We start from the raw sequence: 22,741 nt of genomic DNA, 5'->3' as shown, positions 1-22,741 counted from the left end.
GAAAGACCTTGGTGTGTATGTTGATGCTTCCATGTCTCATTCTCGCCAGTGCGGGGAAGCAATAAAAAAGGCCAATAGGATGTTGGGGTATATCTCCAGGTGTGTGGAGTTTAAGTCAAGGGAGGTAATGCTAAGATTATACAATTCCTTGGTGAGACCTCACCTAGAATATTGTGTACAGGTTTGGTCACCATATCTTAAAAAGGACATAGCGGCCTTAGAAAAGGTGCAGCGTAGGGCCACAAGAATGATTCCTGGTCTTAGAGGAATGTCATACGAGGAAAGGTTATTTGAGCTAAATCTGTTCAGCCTCAAGCAAAGGAGACTGAGGGGGGACATGATCCAGGTCTATAAGATTCTAACAGGTTTGGATGCTGTTCAACCGAATAGTTACTTCAGCATTAGTTCAAATACAAGAACTCGTGGCCATAGGTGGAAATTAGCAGGAGAACATTTCAAACTGGATTTAAGGAAGCACTTCTTTACACAGCGTGTAGTAAGAGTATGGAATAGTCTTCCTGATCACATAGTGCAAGCTGAATCCTTGGGTTCCTTTAAATCAGAGCTAGATAAGATTTTAACAACTCTGAGCTATTAGTTAAGTTCTCCCCAAGCGAGCTCGATGGGCCGAATGGCCTCCTCTCGTTTGTATAGTTCTTATGTTCTTATGTAAGCTAAAGTTTCTTGAACTTCAAGCAAATGACGCAATTAACTGTTCACATGAAAACAAAAATGAAGTGTCACAATGCCAATGGTTTCAGAGCAATGGAGCAGCGTTACACATATGGATGTGCATATTGCTTAATTTCTAAAGTAAATGTGTTCATGCACCTTGCAAATGCTGTGTGATGTAATGAATAGCTGTCGTATATTGAAAATTGGTTAATTTTCCTTTACTTGATACTCCATTGTAACTTGTGTAGGATCACGCAGGCCCCACAGACAGCATTTTATGGCCGCTGAGGGAGTGAGTCGGCCATGCTAAGATCTACCTCCGTACCTCTTTCACCCAGGGCCCCTCTCCAGGAAAGCCGAAGCCCGCATTCCAATGTTTATGGCCCTCAAACGGAGGACCCAGATAGTGGAAAGGGGGGGAGATCCTGCATATCTCAGGAGTGGGACAAAGCTAAAATCATATGCCACCTATGTGTATTTGACTGTATATTGTCCTCACTATTATTTGGCATCATTACTGTAAACTTGGTGGATGTGTATGTGTCAGTCACCATTGTCTTTTATTTTTCTTATGAATGTCCCATTGTATCTTTGCCACTTGGACAATTATATACATATATATATATATTATAGAATATGCACAGATAGGTAAACACTGGGGTTATCCAACCATGCGCTCACACCTCTCTCAGAGATTGGGGAATGAGTTTAAGTGGTGTAACCAAGTAGGTAGAAATGTTTGAGCGCATAGTTATTTATTTAATAGAACTAAGGAAAGCCCCCACCCCTCACCAAAGGGGGGAGGGGTAGAAAAGCGGTCGCTTATCTATACCTTACAGCCGTAAATCGGAGATTCGCGCTCTTTTTCTACCTCCCTTTGTCTGACAGAGACTATGCAATGTACGTTAAAACTTGTGTACTGAACCCCTTTTTAATAGCCAGGTTTGCTCCATTTTATAATTTGTCAATGCATAATCAATATTGTTCTTTTACTGGAGTAAAGACAGTTACCCGAGCCATCCTTAATTAGGACACACCGTATGCAATGGGGTACAGCTTCAGTATAACTCACCTAAACTTGTCACAGCTGTGAGATATACCACCTAACCAGGTATTCTGTACATTGATGGCAATAATAAATATGCACCTCATAAAAGGAATTATAAATGAATCAATAAAAATTAGCTAAGGTTTGGATCGAAGGTGGAATATCATGTTTGGTATCGATGTCATCCTAAATTATGTCCGAATATGAATCCGGGGACGGATTATTACACAACTGAACCTATCCAAAGCTAAATTACTTCATTAAAATCAGCACAAAATTTGGCCAAAGACCACCATAAATCTATGGGGCCATTCGGGGAGCCTGCAACCGGCCCCTCGGATCCAGGTACCAATTCTCATTGGGTATGAGTTGGACCCTGGGTCATGAATATTCATGGAGCCCATGGGGCATAAAAGCCTCACACCCAGCGGAAGAAAGAAGAGGCGAAAAAAGAAAAGAAGAAGAAAACGCGAAGCCTCCAATCCAAGACCGCAGGAGAAACTACGCGCGGAGAAGATAAATCTACCATCGAAACTACGAAGCCTCTTCGCCGCGAGTTTCAACAAAAGACAAAGCTGATTCCCGCTGCAATCACGTAAACTCACCATCAACTCTCTCATAGGCAACTAGTACCGGCTGATCTACACTGAAATCTGGGTTGCCTGTTTAGATTCTAGGCTTGCCATTGCAGAACAGTATTTAATCAAAGCTGATCACTGTTTCCTACTGTAAATCCATTTTCCGTAATTTCGTTATTGTGTTTGTATGTATTATGTTATGTGTAATGTTTGTCCTGTTTTAGTGTAGTATTAGAATAAACGCATGCTGTTCACATTTTAAATCTCCCTCCCTGCGCTTACAATAAGTCACTTTATTGGTCTGAATCCCGTTACTGAGCTTTGAAGTCCCACTCGCGTCCTCAAGTATCGCGAGACTCTCTCTTTGGCCAAGAGCTGAGTCGCTAGGTTACAGAGAGAAGCTGACCCGGTGGACGGGCAGCTATCTTAGACTGAGTAGTGATACCAACGAATGAATTCCATTCACATTCTGGACTTAAATCATCCAGCTCTTTACCAAGTGGGACTAATATAAAGACTGTGATATCGGAACAACAACTCAAATCTAATATTCCATATTTAATGATGTATGAATTAATCATTAATTAATTCATAATCAATTCCCCTGAACATTGGTGGAAAACCACCCCCATTTGAGCTGTTAAATTCCTACACTTGCAACACAGGGTCATTAAGGGTTGCAGGGCTAAACCCAGACAAACTGCTGATTTTTGAAAAACCACCAAGATGCCTGGACAGGGGTCCAAAAAGAAAAAGTATCCAGGGAAACTGAGACATATGGTAACCATAACTTTTAGTTTAGGTCAGCTGTTCAAACCCAGGTGTGAACTCCTCAGCCAATCAGTCCTTTAATTAGTAATTCAATAAGGCAGTTGCCATGGAAACCTTTCTGGATAAGCCTGGCCAGCCCTGTTTCAGCAGAGACCTAAAGCAGACTCTCCGAGAGGCTCTGCTGGGGTCACTTGAGGGCAACCAGATCTGGGACAGCCTTTGTCTTGTGTTACGGCATGGCATGATGGAAGGAACGATCCAGTGTGCCTTATGAACACAAAGGCAAATTTATTATAAACTGAACTCTGAGTGGTCTAAACATAAGCAAGTAAACAAATTGAGAATTTAATCAAAGTTAACAAAAGGCTAACAAAACATGGAAAACTAATACCTTTGGGGAGCGCATATATACATACAGTATATATATATATATATACACACACACACACATGCATAGGATAGATAAGAAAGAAACAGGGCCATTGATGATTAACCAAACACTGGGAGTAACAAGAGACAGGCGATGGTCATAATCACTAAACCTGAAGAACTCAAACACTAGGAGAAATGAAGAACTGGGATTCCAGAATATACCATAAAACTAAATGTCAGAATTTCTGAGTTCCTAGTCAGAAATTTCAACTGCAATGTCCCCTGAAGTCAGAATTCTGACTTGGTAAGTCGGAGGAACCTCTGCAAGGCTGACCTCAGAATTCAAGATGGATTCACAGAAGTGAATGGTGCAGGTACATACTAATTAGTAGCACATAAGTATTTTTTGTGCCTTATTATATCGACTGTTGTATTAGAATGAATTCGCGGATGATTATGTCACCCACGTGGCATGGAATAAATCCTTTTACTATAATATTCTGGGAAGTTGTAATTGTGGATTAATTCTGATCGTGTGTGGACTGATCATCCTGAAATTCAGATCAATCGTCCATGATTCACCCCGAATGTTACTAAACTACACGAACATGTTATTTACCGATCCCCTGTAAAACCTATTTCGCCATAAATAACTTAGGTTCATAAAATGAAGCCAGGATGCTAATCTGGGCCATTAGATCAGCATGCAGAATTCTTATCTTGGTTTCGGGAGATAGGGTGGGGGGTCGGTATACAGCACACTGTATTGCCTTTAGGGGGGAACAGGGAGGCATTGCGCAAAGACACCTGGCGCAAGGACGCCTATTGTAGTATGTTATCGCAAGCAGCATCACTCGGACAAAAGGGGGAATTGGAGTACATATTGCCTGGGGGGGGAGGGGTGAGCCTGGCCAGCTTACCCCCTGCCTGCACGCAACGCTTTAAAGGAAGGGGGAGATCCCAGTACTGACCGGAGCTCAGCCGTGGGATAGAGCGCGCATCGCCCGGCACTTTCTCGGGACTCACGTGTTGGTCTCCTGCCAGGACTGAAAGGGCTCCCCAGTCCGTGTGTAAAGGTCGGTTTTGCAACTGCTTATGCGTTTCATTGATAGGTGATTGATATTGATTTTAATGCAAAATTATCTTGTATTACTTGTATTAAAGTGTTTTTGAGTAAACCTAAACGTGCCTGTTTGTTCCTTCGAGAGCCCTATATCCCTCTCTCATCCATTTTAATACAGCTGTACACCCAATACTGTCCGACCGCTGACTGTGGATTTCTTACTACGATGTTTGTATGCACCAAATATTATGTAATGAGTTGTTATCAACTGCATGGTATTACTAACAATGGCTAACAACAAACCTGGCTAAAACTGATATTGTTAAATGGCTTTCCAACTTGTTGTACTGGAACGCGGCTAACTCAGATGGGACATCATTCCCAGCTCTGACTTCCAACCTGCGTGGTAAATGGAACGCAGCATAATTCTCCCTGAAGGGCACAATGTATACGTACAAACCCTGTTCAACAAGGGCAATGTTGTTGGCTAGCCCAATGTGACGGGACCTTATTATTTTGTCAAAAACTTGAATTTTGCCAAGTACAACATAAGATTTGTCCCTCTCCATTCTATCCTTGTTCAGCTACAATGACCTGCCAATTTTAATAGAAACACAAATTGGGACAATGCTTAACATGCTGTGAATTCACTGCCGTCTGTCAAGCCACTTCTGCCATCCCATTGGCTCCCTGTCTGAGAGGGTCTCGGCAACTGGGGAAGGCGAGAGATCCCGAAGTGTCACAGCCTGTGAAGGCTCTCAGCTCACCTGTCATGAGGAGCCGCACCGTACGCGTCAGGTTTGGCTGGCTCAGGAGCGGCATGTGTTTGACGAGCAGCGGTAGCAGAGCCAGCAGGACTGAGAATGATGTGGCCAGCTGGAAGCGTGAGTGTGTGCGTGACCATCAGAAGCATCAGGCCGAGCCAGTGGAGGCAGTGCTGCTCGGCCGCAAAGAGGCGTGTCATGCTTTGGCGGCCCAGCTGGCCCAGGAGCATAGTGAGCTGGCAGGGCAACAGGAGCAGGGCGAGCGGGACCAGCAGTGGCTGCATGAGTCCCTGGAGCAGGGCGAGCGGGACCAGCAGTGGCTGCATGAGTCCCTGGAGCAGGGTGAACGGGACCAGCAGTGGCTGCATGAGTCCCTGGAGCAGGGCGAGCGGGAATAGCAGTGGCTGCATGAGTCCCTGGAGCAGGGGTGCTGCAGCCTGGAGAAACTGCAGCAGCAGCTGGTGGCATTGGAGCAGGTGCGCAAGGCCACTGGAGTAGCAGAATAGGAGGACCAGTAGAGGAAACAACCTGGCAGTCAGCAACAGATCCCTACCAAGCTGCAGAAGAAGAACAGCTGAAGCCTGGGAGGACCAGAACCACCAGAGCCTGCTGGTCACCCAGCGCTCCATTGCAGGCCGGCTCCACCAGTGGTCCCTTGCTGCTCCGCGCGTAAGCTGTTCCAAGACAGGAAGAACCTGCTGCTACCACCAGTCCTTGGAGTCTTGCTGTAAGATATGGCTGTGGTGGTTGCCAGGATGGCCGACCTCTGGGAGGGGGGCAGTGTAGTGCCGGTAAGATGGTTCACATAGAGGAGCCCAGTAAGTGCGCAGAGCATGCTGCAAATATTGTAAATAGCCCCTGTCCTATTAATGGCTTAATAAAAGGGCATTCTTTCCCCTTAAAGCGAGCCTTCCCATCCTTTGCCCCCTTCATTATGCCTTGGGCCCAGTTGTTCAATCAATTTAATCCAGATCAAAGTAATCCAGATTTTGAAATCCCTTGTTTTGCTATCCAGGGTTTGGTAATCCATTTTACTTTTATGCTGGTTTTTCAAAGCAACACTGGATTGGATCACTGTTATCCAAATACAGAATTTTCAGGATTACCAAATCCAGTTTACTAGTGCATTAAATGGAACCAACAGTGTAGCCTACTGGCTATGTCAAAAACAACAGGTAGACCTAAAATACTAGTGGCCGCAAATAGCCATTATATGTTTTAATTTGAACAAACAGAAAACACCACAATAAACCAGAGCAACCTCCAATGTTCTCTCCAAATGAGGGACAGACTGGACATGTGGTCAGGGATGCAATTTTAAGACATTACTTCTGACTGGTGAATAGAATAATAGTAATTATTACCATTTTCATTAAAATACAATGGACAGTAGAGCTTTTTGTTTTGAGCTTTGAGATTTTGAGTACAGATATCTCACGGGGATTTGTTTTCCCTTGACTATACCGAAAGGCTTCATGTCTTATTTCCTACTTTATTTTCACTGCCACTGTCCTAGTTCAGCAATTGCACAAATTATAAATAAATGTATATATCATCAGCAAACATTGCTTTTGTGATCAATTTTCAAGTTTTATTTGATTTTGTGTCAGAAATCCACTCTTGAATCCACCCATGTGTTGGGATCAGGATCATCCTCAAATGTATCCCAATTCAAACACAAACTTTTGAACAACACAAAGTGAAGGTTTGACCCAGATTGGATTAGGTGATCTGATCTGATTTCAGAATCCCTCTTTTCCCTTTGAACAACCCATTTTCAAGATTCAATCCAATCCGTTATCTGAAATCCCATTGGATTACTTTTGAACAACTGCATGGGCCCTGGTCTGCCAGACACTACCGTATTAATTGATACATTAAATGCTCAATTTTTGCTCAGCTACACCACATTTTCTGCACTTCTGTGTAACTTCCAAGTTAGCGCCAATGCTTGTGGTCAACCACTCAGCCAGCTATTGCTGTAGACATTTCCCTGTAGTATTCCTGTTAAGACATTAAAATAAAAAATTTCTGCACTGTACTGTCTCCTTTCCAACCTATATCCAACCTGGAAGAGACCAGTAAATGAGTTTGCCTGAAGTCGTGTCTTTTTAGACATGAAAGCAAACACCACAGTCCTATAATTCCTAATACACAATCTAGTGCCCTACCACTCACATATTCCATATCATACATACTTATCAAAGTCATATCTGGATTTCACGTAAAACAGATAATACATTGAATGTAGTACATACAGTGTACCATACTTTTAATGCAGAGCAGCTCTGAGATGCACGAAATCGCTCTCTCTCCCTATATATATATATATATATATATATATATATATATATATATATATATATATATATATATCCATCCCGTGGGGATGTTTATGAACATTTGCACTGTAAGTCCCATAACAGTCTTCTTCAGTTCATTCACCTTTGCTCAGCCCTTCTGCTCTTACCCCCCCCCCCCCCCCCCCTCACACACATAATAAGCGATCTTCTCGGGAAACGTTGACCCCACTAAGAAACGGAACTTTGTAAGCAGAAGCAACCGGCTCCTCTGCCACAAACTTCTTCTGAGCGTATCGGACACGGAAGGCTAATAATGATAATAATGCATCTCCTGGAGACAGAGACAGTGGTTTAATATGATATTACCTCCCGGGTTTAATATACGCAATGTGTTCAGGCTTTGAATTTCCGATTGCGATGCGAACCGGTTTCAATTCTGCGCAAACTCGAGCGTCAGACAAAGCAGTTTTTACTTGAGCACGTGATTTTAAGAGCTTCCCATGGACTGTGTAACAGCAAAGTCCATTTTTTCGGCGTTCTTGGGTAAATCGTGACAGTTTCGATGTGACCTGGATTCCTCTATAGTAGATTAATGGGAGCGATCGCAGGGGCTGCCGTGAAAGCGGAATAGCCCCTTCCTCACCGAGATACTCGTGGCCGACGCGGGGTAAGACTTCATATGTGGATACAGTGTTATGGTCGTCTTGATTGTTTTTAATCCTCATTTTTATTGAGAATAAACTTACTCTGAATACGATCTGTTTCCGGTTAGTTTCAGTGCATTGGTGGATAAAGATAGCTAGCGATCCGACATTAATTCCGGGTGCTTATTAAACAGGATATTTATTTTCTACTTCTGCTTCTTCTTTGCGTTTTAATAGTCTACCTGGACATATCGGTAACTAGCAAAATGAGTGTCTGCTCTCCTGGTTTGCTCGCACGCGGACCACTGTGGAGTTTTCGTTTTCATTTTTGACATTATGTATACATGCACACACATACACACACACATACATACATACATACATACGCGTGAGTGTGCTCGTGTAATATGTGTATATTATTGACATCGGCAGCTCAATATACGGACGCTGAGTTGTTTTAACCCTTTTTAATCCTGATAGCGGAATCTGGTAATGGTGGTATTGGCATTAGCTATGAAAGGTAAAACATGCGGTCGGTGAACACCAGATGTGTCCTTTTTGGGTGAATTGGGGAATGATACACCAGGTTTATTTGGTGTGACCTTCATCACGGCAATACTCTTAATTATGCTTCCTGTTATATAATCTTGTGAGACGGACATTTAATGCAGGGTTCATTTTGATTTACAACTGGATAAAAACAACAGTCTGTGTATCTATGTAATATTTAGACGCGTGGGCTCCTGATTGTCGTTGTTATACTATGAAACTAAGGTAGGCAAAGCGCCGTGTTTTGAGTGGTTTAGGGAAAACGATTCAGAAAGGATGTACCGAGTAGGGACTTTGATTAGAAGATATTACGTGCAAATGAAAATGCAATGAAAAAGAAAGTCAAAACTTAGGTATCATATAACACTGAGTACTTTAATAGAAATGTCCTCTAGTAGGCAATTTTATTGCTTAGTTATGGGTCCTTTAACATCTGTTCATAACTTTCCACCGACCTCTGCTACAAAAACGTAAATGAGTTCTAGTTCTGATAAAGTCATATGAATTCCTCAATGAATAGGAAAATATATATATGTCAGTATGTAGTTTAACTGGGTTTAAAGAACATTCAAATAGGAGATTCGTGGTTAAAAATTTAAAAGAATTTCATTCGGCATAGTAATAGTTTTCTGATTCTGAAAATAAAGCCAGCTGAACTTGAATGTGCATGTTGCAGCTGGAATTGCAGGAGTGCAGGAGACATTATCAGCAGACAGGCCCTGTGCTGGAGGCCTGTTTGGGAATGTAGAGGCTGGGCGTTAAAATCTCTTTCCAAGGCTGAGCCCCCATGTTTTTCACAGCTCTGAAGTGCTTTAATTTTTTCTTTGGATTAACCTGTGATTTGTGTTTGCTGAGAAATTCAGTAGAGGCCTGTTTCAGTTTTTGTGATATAAGAAAGGCTAGATAATGTGAATGCCTTTGATTTTTGGTTAAATATAGGCTTAAGTTCAGCTTCTAGTTCTGTCACAGGTCCTTTTGAGTAGGCCTGTGTCATGCTGAAAGTACACTGGGCTGAAACCCAAGATCAGGTTCTGAAAATCCTGTGACATGTTTTCCCTGAATGTCTTACTGTCCTTCTGTTCTGCAGTTATCTGCTAATTCTGATTTTCCTGGTGGTTCCATTTAATAAATTTTATTATTATTATTATTATTATTATTATTATTATTATTATTATTATTATGCTGTAATCCTTGACCTTTGAGTCAGGTGACAGAAAGGGTATTCTGGTATCTCCAGTTTAGAGAAGAAAATATGACTCCTCCCCCCACTTCCCCCTCAACTTGTTGCTTAAATAGAGAAGAGTGGAATTTTAAACGTTCTACAAGTTTCTCTTTTCTTGTTTCCTATGGCAACGTTAATGGAGAGAGTCCATAGTTATACAAAAAAGTGTCTGTTCCAGACAAGAAAACTGGTCAGCTACAGACAAACGTTTTAGCTGATGATAATGAAAGTTGAATGACTCTCTTTGGCTGTCTTTGGTAACTAAGATTGTTAGGATGACGCGTCTTTAACTGAATGGTTACAGGTTCGAATCCCATGGCAGGCAGAGCGATGTCGCCATTGGGCGTTGACCAAGGCCCTTAACCCCAGTTCCTCCAGGGATTTGCTCAGTTGTATAACAGATGTGCATTCTTATCTTAATCCACCTACATGGAATGTCAATAGTTCATAATTTGGGATGTACACGTTACTTTGTGACACCCGTGAAAACATTCTGCAGCTTCAGGGCTTCGTCAGCTTGAGGTACAGTGCTGTACCATAAGTAGCTACTTCTATTATTATTATTTTTATTATTGTTATATAAATGTGACTTAAATACAGACTTGGGCAACGGACCTCGTTCGTAACTAGGCTGCCTGTAGGCCTATCTCAAGTATCCTCCTTAGAGCCACAACACCAGCCTATCCTTTACTGGGATATGAATCGGAACTCCTTTGTCAGTAATCTACCACCTGCTACTCTTTAACCTACCTAGAACTGTACTTATTTGTTTTTTTAGTTTCTGCCAGTACACTGGGTGAGCACAGATCCTTTCTGGCTGTGATTGATTTGCCATGTGAATAGAAGGAACAGAAAATGAAAATAGAGAACTCGCTAGTTTTTCCATTCCATCAAATTTGCATTGAAGTGTGCATGTAATGGCAATACAGCTTGGCTTGAAGATTTTTTCCCTATTAAGTCATGTCAGCCACATAATTTATCTGATCCCAATAATTTGCATATAACTATGAATATGGAACACTGTGAACATTATGCCTGTCCCACTAAGTAATATACAAGACAGAGTACACCTTGGCTGGGATGCCTCAGAGGACACACACACACACAGAGAGAGGCAGATACACACACACACACAGACACACACACAGACACATTTGTATTCATATCTTTGTGGGAACTCTCCATTCATTTCTATGGTTAAAACCCAATCCCAAGAATGACAATCTTAACCCCTACCCAACCTTAACCTTAACCTTAAGTAACCAAACAAAATACAAGACTTTTGACATTTTCAGTTTTTTGATGGCTGTCACAAATTGAATTTCTCCATGGGCAGCATAGTAGAGCAGTGGTTTACTTCACATCTCTAGGACCAGTGTTTGAGTCTCTGCCTATGTTTGGCTTTATGTGTGAGGGCTTGTGTGTTGTCCCTGTGTCATCGCGAGGTTTCCTCTGAGTACTTTGGTTTCTCCCCCACAGGTCAAAAAACATGCAGAGGTTAATTGGAGTTATCAAATTGCCCGTAAGTGTCAATGGGGTGTGAGTGTGCCCTATGATGGGAAGGTGCCCCAATGGGGTGTGTGAGTGTGCCCTGTGATGGTTAGGTGCCCCAATGGAGTGTGTGAGTGTGCCCTGTGATGGTTAGGTGCCCCAGTGGGGTGTGTGAGTGTGCCCTGTGATGGTTAGGTGCCCCAATGGAGTGTGTGAGTGTGCCCTGTGATGGGAAGGTGCCCCAATGGGGTGTGAGTGTGCCATGTGATGGGAAGGTGCCCCAATGGGGTGTGAGTGTGCCCTGTGATGGGAAGGTGCCCCAATGGGGTGTGAGTGCGCCCTGTGATGGGTAGGTGCCCCAATGGGGTGTGTGAGTGTGCCCTGTGATGGGTAGGTGTCCCAATGGGGTGTGTGAGTGCGCCCTGTGATGGGTAGGTGCCCCAATGGGGTGTGTGAGCGCCCTGTGATGGGTAGGTGCTCCAATGGGGTGTGTGAGTGCCCTGTGATGGGTAGGTGCCCCAATGGGGTGTGTGTGCGCCCTGTGATGGGTAGGTGCTCCAATGGGGTGTGTGAGTGTGCTCTGTGATGGGTAGGTGCCCCAATGGGGTGTGTGAGTGTGCTCTGTGATGGGTAGGTGCCCCAATGGGGTGTGTGAGCGCCCTGTGATGGGTAGGTGCCCCAATGGGGTGTGTGAGTGTGCTCTGTGATGGGTAGGTGCCCCAATGGGGTGTGTGAGTGTGCTCTGTGATGGGTAGGTGCCCCAATGGGGTGTGTGAGCGCCCTGTGATGGGTAGGTGCCCCAATGGGGTGTATGAGCGCCCTGTGATGGGTAGGTGCCCCAATGGGGTGTGTGAGCGCCCTGTGATGGGTAGGTGCTCCAATGGGGTGTGTGAGTGTGCTCTGTGATGGGTAAGTGCCCCAATGCGGTGTGTGAGTGCGCCCTGTGATGGGTAGGTGCCCCGTCCTCATTGCCTCTGTTGTGCACCTGTAACCTCTGGGTTAGGCTCAGGACCCCCATCACCCTGAACAGAATAAGCAGTCACAGAAAATGGGTGGGGGTTTCCCCCCCAAAAATGGTCCCCACAACATCAAAATATCCGGATTTAATACATTGGGGAGACATTTGATCTCTGATGTAATATATACATAACCATATACATAACCCACAAACACACACACACTTTGCTGTTCCTATCTTTCTGGGGACTGTCCATTAAGTCCATTCTATGGGCATAATCCTAAGTATGACAACCTTAACCCAGGCCTAACCTTAACCATAAGTAACCAAACAAAATGCAAGACTTTTGACTGTTTTAGTTTTTTGATTGCAGTCACATATTTTTATAAAATATATAAGTTTCCCCTTGTGGAGATGGAACAAAATGTCCCCACAAGGTCAGAATAACAGGTTTTTATCACATTGTGAGAACAGTTGGTCCACACAATGTAATATAAACCTTACAGGCCAGAAGTTTGGGCTCACTCTTGGATTAAAAATAAATAAATAAACGATATGCTGCATTGTCAAACTTTTATTACAAGAAAATATTAGAAATACTTGAAATAAATTTTATAACTTGTAGTAACGCAGTATTTAGCCACAAAGGGTGAAAATATTGGTTTTGAAGAAGACATATCAGGTCTGTCTTTAATGCATTGACATTCACTTTGTGTTGGAATTCTTTCTACTAGTGTCAGAACTTGGTTTACTCTTTGCCTCTCTTGATTGTATCTTTATAAATTAAAAGATATCCACCTGTCTGCTTTGTCCCAGGTCCCCGGTCAGTTTTTGAGAGGTGTAATACCCTGTCTGCTCCTAGTTTCATTCTTCTGTTGTACTGTATGACTCCTCTGTATCACAGTTGATAAGTAATTTTTTTTTATAAATATTTATTTTTATGCTTGTAATGGCTAGAAAGGTGCAGTTAACAATTAAACAGAGAGGCTTAAATCTAAATTTTGAGTGAAGAAGGGTTCTGTCATCGACAAATATCCAGTAAGTAAAATGTTTCTATGCATGGAGTGACCTACTGTTTACAGAGAAAAAGGTTGATAGGAAGCAACAGTGACTGGAAACAATCTGGGGCAAGGAAAGTGACATCAAAGGCTGAAGATCAACACTTAGTTGTGACTTGTAAAAGAAATTGGAAGATGATTATAATAGTCTGAGGGCTGTGATTAATGTGAACAGAGGGTGTTAACACAGAAAAAGAGACCACAATAGGCTAAACAGGACAAACACTGGAGTGTTCAGGGTTTTGTGGACGGACAAAAATCCACCTATGGGACAAGTTGGACCAACAAGTTTAAAATGAGCATCTAGCCAATGAGACAGGAGTGTTTGTATGCTGGAAAATTTGAAAGGATGCTGTGAATCTGAGCTGCTGTGATAAAGGGAAGGGCTGGTTATTTAGATGAAACTGGTTCTCAGGCACTCGCATTCGTTACACTTACAATGCACAGTAAATTATTACATTACACTTCAAGACCAGTCAATTACATTTAAGTATTTCTAATATTTTAATAAAGTAATAATGCAATACAAGTTTGAAAAAGCCGTGTATCATTTATTTAGTAGAAAAGAAAGTATCAATTTAGATTATCTGTTAAGTATTGATAATGTTTTAAGTGCTCTTAAAATGTTTGATACCTATTATAACTGTCCATAAAGGCCTGGATTTTCAGATCTCTGCTTCTAGAACAACTGTGAATATGTTATTGTTTAGGAAAAAAAACTGTGCCTGATCATTCAGCTAAAGCCGGGTGACCGTTCACAGGTTTGTGTCACTAGCCACAGATAAAGCGGGATGTGTTTGAATAGTAACTAAGACTTTGTGTGTGTAGTAAAGTGCCAGGAACAGAAGAAGCAGACATATGTTTGGTGATGCATTGCAAAGTATAGGAGAGATGTATTGTCCCCAGCATTGTGATTTAATTATTTTGTTATACTTTAGTCTTGACAACATTTTGTAGATTATTTGAAAGTCTTCAGGTAGGAAGTGATTTTTGTCGTTAATTGATAAAGGTTCTTGATGTTATCTAGCTCCCTTTCTTGAGCTTAAAGGTCATGTCCTTTGCTGTTGTCTTTTGTAGGTGGAGGCCCCTGCTGCTCTGATTGCTGCTCTCAGAGCAGCGCAGCGGTTGGGTGCTAGGGGGCGCCATGGAGTCGCTGCGCTGGGTGCAGCATCAGTGTCGGCGCCTGCTGTTCCCCGAGTCAGGACTGAGCTGGTACTCGCCTGCAGATTCGCCCCCCCAAAAAAACAGGACCACCAGTGGGGACTCACCCGCTTACAAGCCTGCTGGCAAAAGGCGCATGGTCATTGCCCGCCAAGGCCCATACCAGGATGAGTACTGCAGCATCTCCAAGGGTTACCAAGGCAACCGCATCCGTACCACCAAGTACAACCTCCTCAGCTTCATCCCAATGAACTTGTTTGAACAGTTTCACAGGTGAGCCCCTGATGGATCACAGTGCCTTTAATCTGTATCGACTTATATCAGTTTTAAGTTTGGAAAACAATTCTGTGTTTAGACCATTTTTGAAATACAACTCTAGAAAAAATTAAAGGACCACAGCAACATTTTTAGTTCCAGTCTTTTCTCAATTTATGGGTATGCGTCTGTAAATGATACATTTTTTTATAAACTTCAACCTGCTTCTTCCCTGCTTCTTGGGCTTCTTCCTCGCTTTATGGGACTTCAGTCCTGCTTCTAAGAGCCTGATACACACTGTCCTAGCAGTGCACTTCACACCTGCACTTAATGCTTCCCGTTCCTTTTGAAGGTCACTTGATGTCATCCTCCAATTCATAAGGCACTGTTAGATAAGTTGGAATTTTTCACTGGCTGGTTTTTGGTCATTCCCAATATCTCTTGCTTCACCTTACTCTTGTGTACTGCTGTCTTAGAAACTTTGAGCCTGGAAGCAACCTGCCGCTCAGTGCAGCCTCTGCCAGCCAATCCAGGATTAAACCAAGATTTGTCAATGCAGATTCTTAAAAAAAATAAGGAGTGGTGTCTTAATTTTTTTCCAGAGTTGTAAATTATAAATTCTCACTCCTTAATGTTTTTGAAGTAGTTTTCCTGGCAATTTGTTTGCGTAACTTCACTGAAAAAATCTGCTTGTTGTCAAGCTGTATGTTTAATGTCGTTTAGTGAAACACCGTTAACTATTTGGTTGTCTTGCAGACATTTCGTTTTAGATTTTCTATTTATCTTTTCAGTATGGGTTTCCCCAGCTATACAAAAGTAGGGGGGGTTATAATGAAAACTTGCGTAAGCAGTTATCTTTGTGGGAAAATTTTTAGCATTCCCAGACCGAAAAAATAACCTATCAAATCATACCAAGTAACATATGAAACCTAAAATGACACAAACATATGGTAAAAGCAGGAATAATATGATATATCCACAGCCTATATAAAGTAGAAATAATGTATGTAGAGTGAAGATTCAGTTACCAGACTCAGTACAATCGCTTATACTTGATGACAGGGATACATTCTGAGATATACATCATTAGATGATTTTGTCATTGTGTAAACATCATAGAATGTGCTTACACAAGCCTAGATAATACAGCCTGCTAAACACCTAGATTATATACTATAGCCTAAATAAAATAATAGAAAGTACAGTATAGTAAATACTTAAACCAGTTGCATAGTTCTTTATTATCATTGTCAAGTATTACGCCCTTTATGTAACTCTATGTGCTGTACTTGTATATGACTGGATGCGCAGTAGGTTTGTTTACACCATCATCAGCACAAATGCGTGAGTAATGCGTAGCGCTACGATATCGCCAGGCGCCAGGAATTTTTCAGCTCCACTAAACACAGTTTTTGTTTTTCCCCTTTTTTTGTAAAAGCGAAAAACCTCTTTGGATGTTTTTTTTTTGGTTAGCAGAAAGGGTGCTAATGTAGGGGATACCTGTCAACTGCAAATTTTAAAAGTGACTAGACAGTCTTTGTGGAAACAGAATTATATAATGTAATAATAACGTCATTTCAAGCTTCATACAAACCACTCCTTTCAAACCTCATTGAACCTCATGTACTCCAGTTTTCGGTTTTAGCATATTGCCCGCAGCTGTAGTAACCGTTAGCGCCTTCAAGAAACGCCTCAAGACCCATCTGTTCCAGGAATACCTACTAGGCTGACCACTCCATGCTCCCTGAATGTTTCTGCTTTTTTGAATAGTAGGGCTATTAGCTTTTTTGCGTAAGTTGGAAAATGATGTGTATCTTTGCCTTTCTTGTAGCTTTGGACAAAAGCATTTGCAAAATAGATAAAGCAAATGTAGTCAGTGGTTTTCTGGGACAGCTGGAGTAAATCATTCAGAGAGTGGATTTATTCTGATTTAATAAATAACCTTAATCTGGGTTAGTGATATTAGAACAGGCTAGAATGAACAGTCTAGGCCTGAAGTGTGAGATCTGGTGAAATGCATGTCTGTGCATAGTAGAAGCTGTATTGTGCACTTTTCTATTTGGGTACACAGTAGAGCTGGGCGGTATGACCAAAAATTTATATCACGGTATTTTTCAAAGTTATATCGGTTTCACGGTATACGGAGGTTTTTTTTTTTTTTTTTTTTTAAGTATGACTGGGCATTTACCACTTTTTCCAGGATTTTACAGGACACATTTTTGTTTTACGTTTTTGCATTGTTCCCACATTAACTATATTATTTTATTATTAGCCATTTCGCCTATCCGCTACCTTAATGATAACATAACGTGTTTGTTGGCTAACTGCTTATACATAAATGGCTAATGTTAAGGTGTGCGCCGACCAAATTAACATTTTTGATAAATGTTTAATAGTTCAGTGTTGCTGGAACGTGGACTTTACTGACCTCGCAAAATTTCTCATAAAGACCGGGATGTTGGTCTTTAAGATCGCCAGGTTTGACGTGCTACTTGACTTCGTTGCCACAACTTTGTAGCACTGTTTGCATAGAGGCTTATCGACTTTCTTAGCCTTTCCATGCTCATCTGCAAAATGCTTCCAAATGGCACTTTTGCGTTTTTTTTTTTTGGTTACTAAAGCAGCTTGCGAAGTGCCTTCAACTGTAGCATATGCCATGTTCGGCCAACTCGCTATGTGTGTTAACCGGTGCGAATGCTTTCAGCGGCTATTGAGAGGAGAGGAGGGGAGGAGCTGCGTGAGTGTGTCTGTGTGTGTGTGTGCGCATGCACTCGCGCCTGTGCTGTAGTGGTGCTGTGTGAAGTATAGCGAATGAGGCAAGAACCGCACTATTGGTATCAATAATGGTGAAAATGAGTATCTAATCAGATACTAATTTATAATATCGATTAGTATCTGAGAATTTTAGCGGTGCAGTAGTGAAAAAGGTCCCCCCTTAAACAGTTTCCAGCTGCACCATTTTCCGAACGTTATGTAGGCTCTTTAAACCGGTATTGCGATATAAGAAAAATTCATATTATAAGAATAATAAAAAACGGTTTTCGGTATGAACTGGTATACCGCCCCGCACTAGTACACAGTCAGTTCTTTCGAGAAATCTCTCAAGTGCCGATACAGAAGAAGTTTTGCTGCCTCTCAACTTGAAACCCATTTGGATCATAGAACGATCCTAATCTAATCCTAATCTAATTGTGGTCTGAAGGATTGCCAATCTGTACTTCCTGTTCCTGGTGCTGCTGAACTGGGTGCCAGTGGTGGAGGCTTTCCAGAAGGAGATCACCATGATCCCCCTTGTGGTCGTGCTCGGCATCATCGCCTTCAAGGACGCCCTGGAAGACTTCCGCCGCTATCGCTTCGACAAAGTGATCAACAACAACACCACCAAAGTTTACTGCGGGTGAGTACCGGCACTGATGTTGATCTGTTTTTGAAACTTAGAAAAACCTTTGAGGCATATACAATAGTAAATGATGTCTAATAGTAAATGATGATTAATGGCTTGTCATCAGGATGACCAAGGGCAGGACTGAGAGAATCTGTAGATATGTTTGGATGTTGATGAAAGGAAGGACTTGTGGGTGTGACAGGATTAAGGCCACTCCAAATGAGCAGCCTGTTAGCTTTTGTTAATTTCTCCCCAGTCACATTGACTGATGACTCATGGGACTGAATAGCCGCATTCTTTAAAAAAAAAGGTTCAGCACATTGTTGTTATGAATTGCAATGGTATGTAAGGATTATGAGTAAATTCACATCGTCGCTGAGGACTTCGATGAGAACCAATAGGTCAAGCTTCTCCATTCTCTCTCTCTCTCTCTCTTTTGGACAATATAAAAGTATTTAAACACCAATTGTGTTTTTAGTATACAGGCCTGGATTAGGAAATTCTCCTCCCTGTGTTTCCTACAAATGAACGGTGCTGGTTTTGGTAGAACATTAACAGGGCTATTAGCTTTTATTGCTGTCTCCATGCAAGCAGGGCTGAGTTAGAAACATTCACAGCAGGTCTTGTCCAGGATCATCTGATAATTAACCAGTCTAAAGTTTGGGCTGGTGTACATGCAGGGTTCCATTATGCCTGAATCTCCAGTGAGAGAAGAATTCAGAATATTCAACAACAGCAATAACAATGATAATGATCCTGATGATTATAATAATATTTCATTATATGCCTGCAGTTACAGTAGGTGCTTCGGCATCTCAGCTATCTCCATCCGGGTTTTGATTTATCGTGGGATCGGCATAATGAATAAAATGAGACACACATTACACAAGTCAAGTTCTGTAACATAAAATATATGTACAGTGCTAGTTTGGAGAACGTCAAGCGTGTTTACGGCAGCCTCTCACTTGACATCTTGCAGTGATCTTGTGTTTCTCATATGTTATTGTGCTGCTTTGGTACCCTAAACTGAAACACTTCACTCGCTAAGACCAAAAAATTTTATGAGGTGTTTCCAGAACACCAGGGGGTCTGCACCCCTAACCCTCGCGATGTGGAGGGGTTGACTATATTACTTTTGCAGTCCAATTTAATGCTGAATTCATTCTTCTGTATATCCGTCATTGATACATTATAATTTTATGCCAAAACATCTGTATGACGTGTTTCTTCATATTAGATTATTCTTTAAATAGTGACCGCTGTGACTGTCCTGTGCTGCGGGGGTCACTTTGGACTCCCATGTCTCCTGTCGGCTTCAGGAAGCAGAGGCGATACGTGGACAAGTGTTGGAAAGACGTGTGTGTGGGCGACTTCGTTCAGCTGGCCTGCAACGAGATCATCCCGGCCGACATGGTGCTGCTGCAGTCCTCTGATCCGGACGGCGTTTGCCACATCGAGACGGCCAACCTGGACGGAGAGACTAACCTGAAGCAGAGGCAGGTGGTGCGGGGCCTGGCCAAGCAGGTATGACTGGAAACTCGCGGCGGCTCTCATAGCTCCGTCAATACGCTGCATCGCAGAGATCTAGCATTATAACTGCTTCAGTATAACTGCTTCTCAAACCTTTTTGTCAGCACCTGCATATACACAAGCTACCTACGGTGAACAGAACCTATTAATAGAATACTTAACAGATTATTAATTCATGTACATTCATATCCTTATAAATAAAAATATTTGGTGTGGGGGGGATCTTGTTGCCATTAATTTGTTTTAAACATGCAGCCAAACTTTTTAATCAACCACGTCTAAGGACACATTGCACCTTTTGGTGCGGCACAGACTTTGTAAGCTCAATTTGTATAACCTGTGAACAAGAACCTTATGGGAAATGAAGCAAGTGTAATTGATGTGTCAGGATGTCTGTTTAATTAGTCAGTCATTAATGATTGAATAGTGAACATGATTAATGTGTTACTGAATAGTAACCAAGTACTTTTAGCTGGAATTTCTTAAATCATTTATAAATGTTTAAAAACATGTGATCTAATATCATTTGCTAAAAAAATATAATTTACATAAACTACATTAACACCTCTATTATGTTCTGTAATATTTGTTAATGACTTAAGGAGCAAAGTTATTACTGTATAAAATGTTACCGAAAATGTTTACAATTAACAATTTGTCTTTTGTTGCTGTTGTTGCTGTTGGTGAAGGGTTCTGATGTGATTCCCGAAAATTTTGACAGTCGGATTGAGTGTGAATGTCCAAACAATGACCTGAACCGCTTCCGAGGACTTTTGTAAGTCTTATGAAACCTGATCCTTATCTCTCACTCGTCAGGCTGGTCACCAACAAATTGTGTCACTTCCTGTTATATGTTTTTATCTGCTGGCGAAAATGACAAGGCTTTATTGTGCTTGCATCTGGTTCAATGTGCATCACTGAGTGCAAATCAAGGAAGTTGAAGACATGTAGAGACAAACACTCTCAATAGCAGTTCACTAACAATTACTATTTATTGGAAGTGGTAATCACAACTCCCTCATTTATTACTTGACCTCCCAGAACTGACTGGCCTGTTATGTGACTCCCAGAAGCCCTAGCGCCCTATCATGTCTAATCACTGGCTTACCACAGGTCTTTGACATTACTGAAAATATTGTGGTTAGCCTGCAGAGGGTGTGCAACGAAACACACGGACATATACACACTCAAACACAAACACGGCTGAACCCGCCTGTCCTATTCAGGTTCGTGGGGGCCTGGAGCCTGTCCTTGAAGCTAAGGGTACAGGGCAAGAAATAACCCAGGTTGGGGCACCAACCCATCACAGGGCTCTCTCTCTCATACACACACACACATGCACACTATTCACACACACACACAACACAATGACTTGCAAAAATTTAATATTTATATTTTATACAGTGTTGTGACATTATGACACTGTTACAGGAGCTTTGTTTGCAGTTTTGGCATTTGATTTTTGATTAGTAATGTCTGTGATTTATTTATTTATTTATTTTTTGCCTGTTTTTAAATTTTTTTTCTTCTCAGGGAAAACCCCAATAAATTGCGAGTGGGTTTGTGCAACGATAACCTCCTGCTGAGAAGTTGCACTGTCCGCAACACCGAGACCGTCATCGGCATTGTCGTCTATGCTGGTGAGTGAATGAGACCATCGTCGGCATTGTCGTCTATGCTGGTGAGTGAATGAGACCGCCCTCTGCATTGTCGTCTATGCTGGTGAGTGAATGAGACCGTCTTCGGCATTGTCGTCTATGCTGGTGAGTGAATGAGACCGTCCTCGGCATTGTCGTCTATGCTGGTGAGTGAATGAGACCGTACTCGACATTGCCGTCTATGCTGGTGAGTGAATGAGACCGTCGTCAGCATTGTCGTCTATGCTGGTGAGTGAATGAGACCGTCCTCGACATTGCCGTCTATCCTGGTGAGTTAATGAGACCGTCCTCGGCATTGTCGTCTATCCTGGTGAGTGAATGACACCGTACTCGACATTGCCGTCTATGCTGGTGAGTGAATGAGACCGTACTCGACATTGCCGTCTATGCTGGTGAGTGAATGAGACCGTCCTCGGCATTGTCGTCTATGCTGGTGAGTGAATGAGACCGTCCTCGGCATTGTCGTCTATCCTGGTGAGTGAATGAGACCTTACTCGGCATTGTCGTCTATGCTGGTGAGTGATTTATATTAAAGTTCTTGACATACAAAGGGAAGAGAGAAAAATGTATTAGAAGCATTGATTAATACCAGAGCTGCGTAATGAGTCTAAAATATAAAGTTTGTATATATTTTTATGTGTATGTCAGATTGTATATATTGTAAAATGCCCTTGAGTGTGAGAAAGACACTATGTAAATAAAGCATAATAATTGACAGACCTGTATTTAATGTATTGCATGAGAAGCCAACGTGCAAAGGCTTATTTCTATAGGATTTCAGATTGACTACAATCATTCAAAAGCTGCCCAGAAGCACTTAGAGGGTAGATTCAGGAACTGAGGTATCTGAAGATGCATTTAGTAAATGGGTTTTCGGGTAAGGATGCAATAAATTTTATTTGTCAAGTTCTCTTCATCAGGTCTCTGAGTCCTGGCCTTTGTTGGGGTTCTTTGTGTGCAGGCCATGATACCAAGGCGATGAAGAACAACAGCGGGCCGCGGTATAAACGCAGCAAGCTGGAGAGGAGGCTGAACACTGACGTCCTGTGGAGCGTGGTGCTGCTCCTTGTGATGTGCCTGACTGCAGCCATAGGTAGGTGTGCAGTGCTGAGCCACTCAGTTTTTTGTGCAGTGACCGGCCAATCACTTCTCTGATACTTACCAGTGACTCCCCAATGTTGTTTTTATGCAGAATGTTGCTGTACATGCAATAATTGTTGATTATGTGAAATATATACAATATTTACTGTTTAATA

The 22,741-nt window shown here is 42.1% G+C and overlaps 1 protein-coding gene across 2 annotated transcripts in view; it reads left to right on the top strand.

The window, feature by feature from the left end:
- The first annotated feature begins 7,786 nt into the window (after positions 1-7,786).
- atp10d (ATPase phospholipid transporting 10D) overlaps positions 7,787-22,741 on the top strand; it is a 34,853-nt gene continuing 19,898 nt past the window's right edge. Inside the window, exons 1-7 of one of the 2 annotated variants that reach the window (XM_072706957.1) lie at positions 7,787-8,241; positions 14,574-14,930; positions 18,115-18,309; positions 19,617-19,821; positions 20,517-20,602; positions 21,361-21,467; positions 22,447-22,578. In XM_072706957.1, coding sequence (XP_072563058.1) covers positions 14,641-14,930; positions 18,115-18,309; positions 19,617-19,821; positions 20,517-20,602; positions 21,361-21,467; positions 22,447-22,578 — 1,015 coding nt within the window. In that variant the 5' untranslated portion in view covers positions 7,787-8,241; positions 14,574-14,640. The remainder of the gene's footprint in view (positions 8,242-14,573; positions 14,931-18,114; positions 18,310-19,616; positions 19,822-20,516; positions 20,603-21,360; positions 21,468-22,446; positions 22,579-22,741) is intronic. The other variant, XM_072706958.1, reaches the window with a different exon arrangement.

Source organism: Paramormyrops kingsleyae, chromosome 25, assembly GCF_048594095.1.
Source record: "Paramormyrops kingsleyae isolate MSU_618 chromosome 25, PKINGS_0.4, whole genome shotgun sequence".
Lineage (NCBI taxonomy): Eukaryota > Metazoa > Chordata > Actinopteri > Osteoglossiformes > Mormyridae > Paramormyrops > Paramormyrops kingsleyae.
Note: the sequence above shows the minus strand (reverse complement) of the source record. Positions and strands in the feature narration are given on the sequence as shown.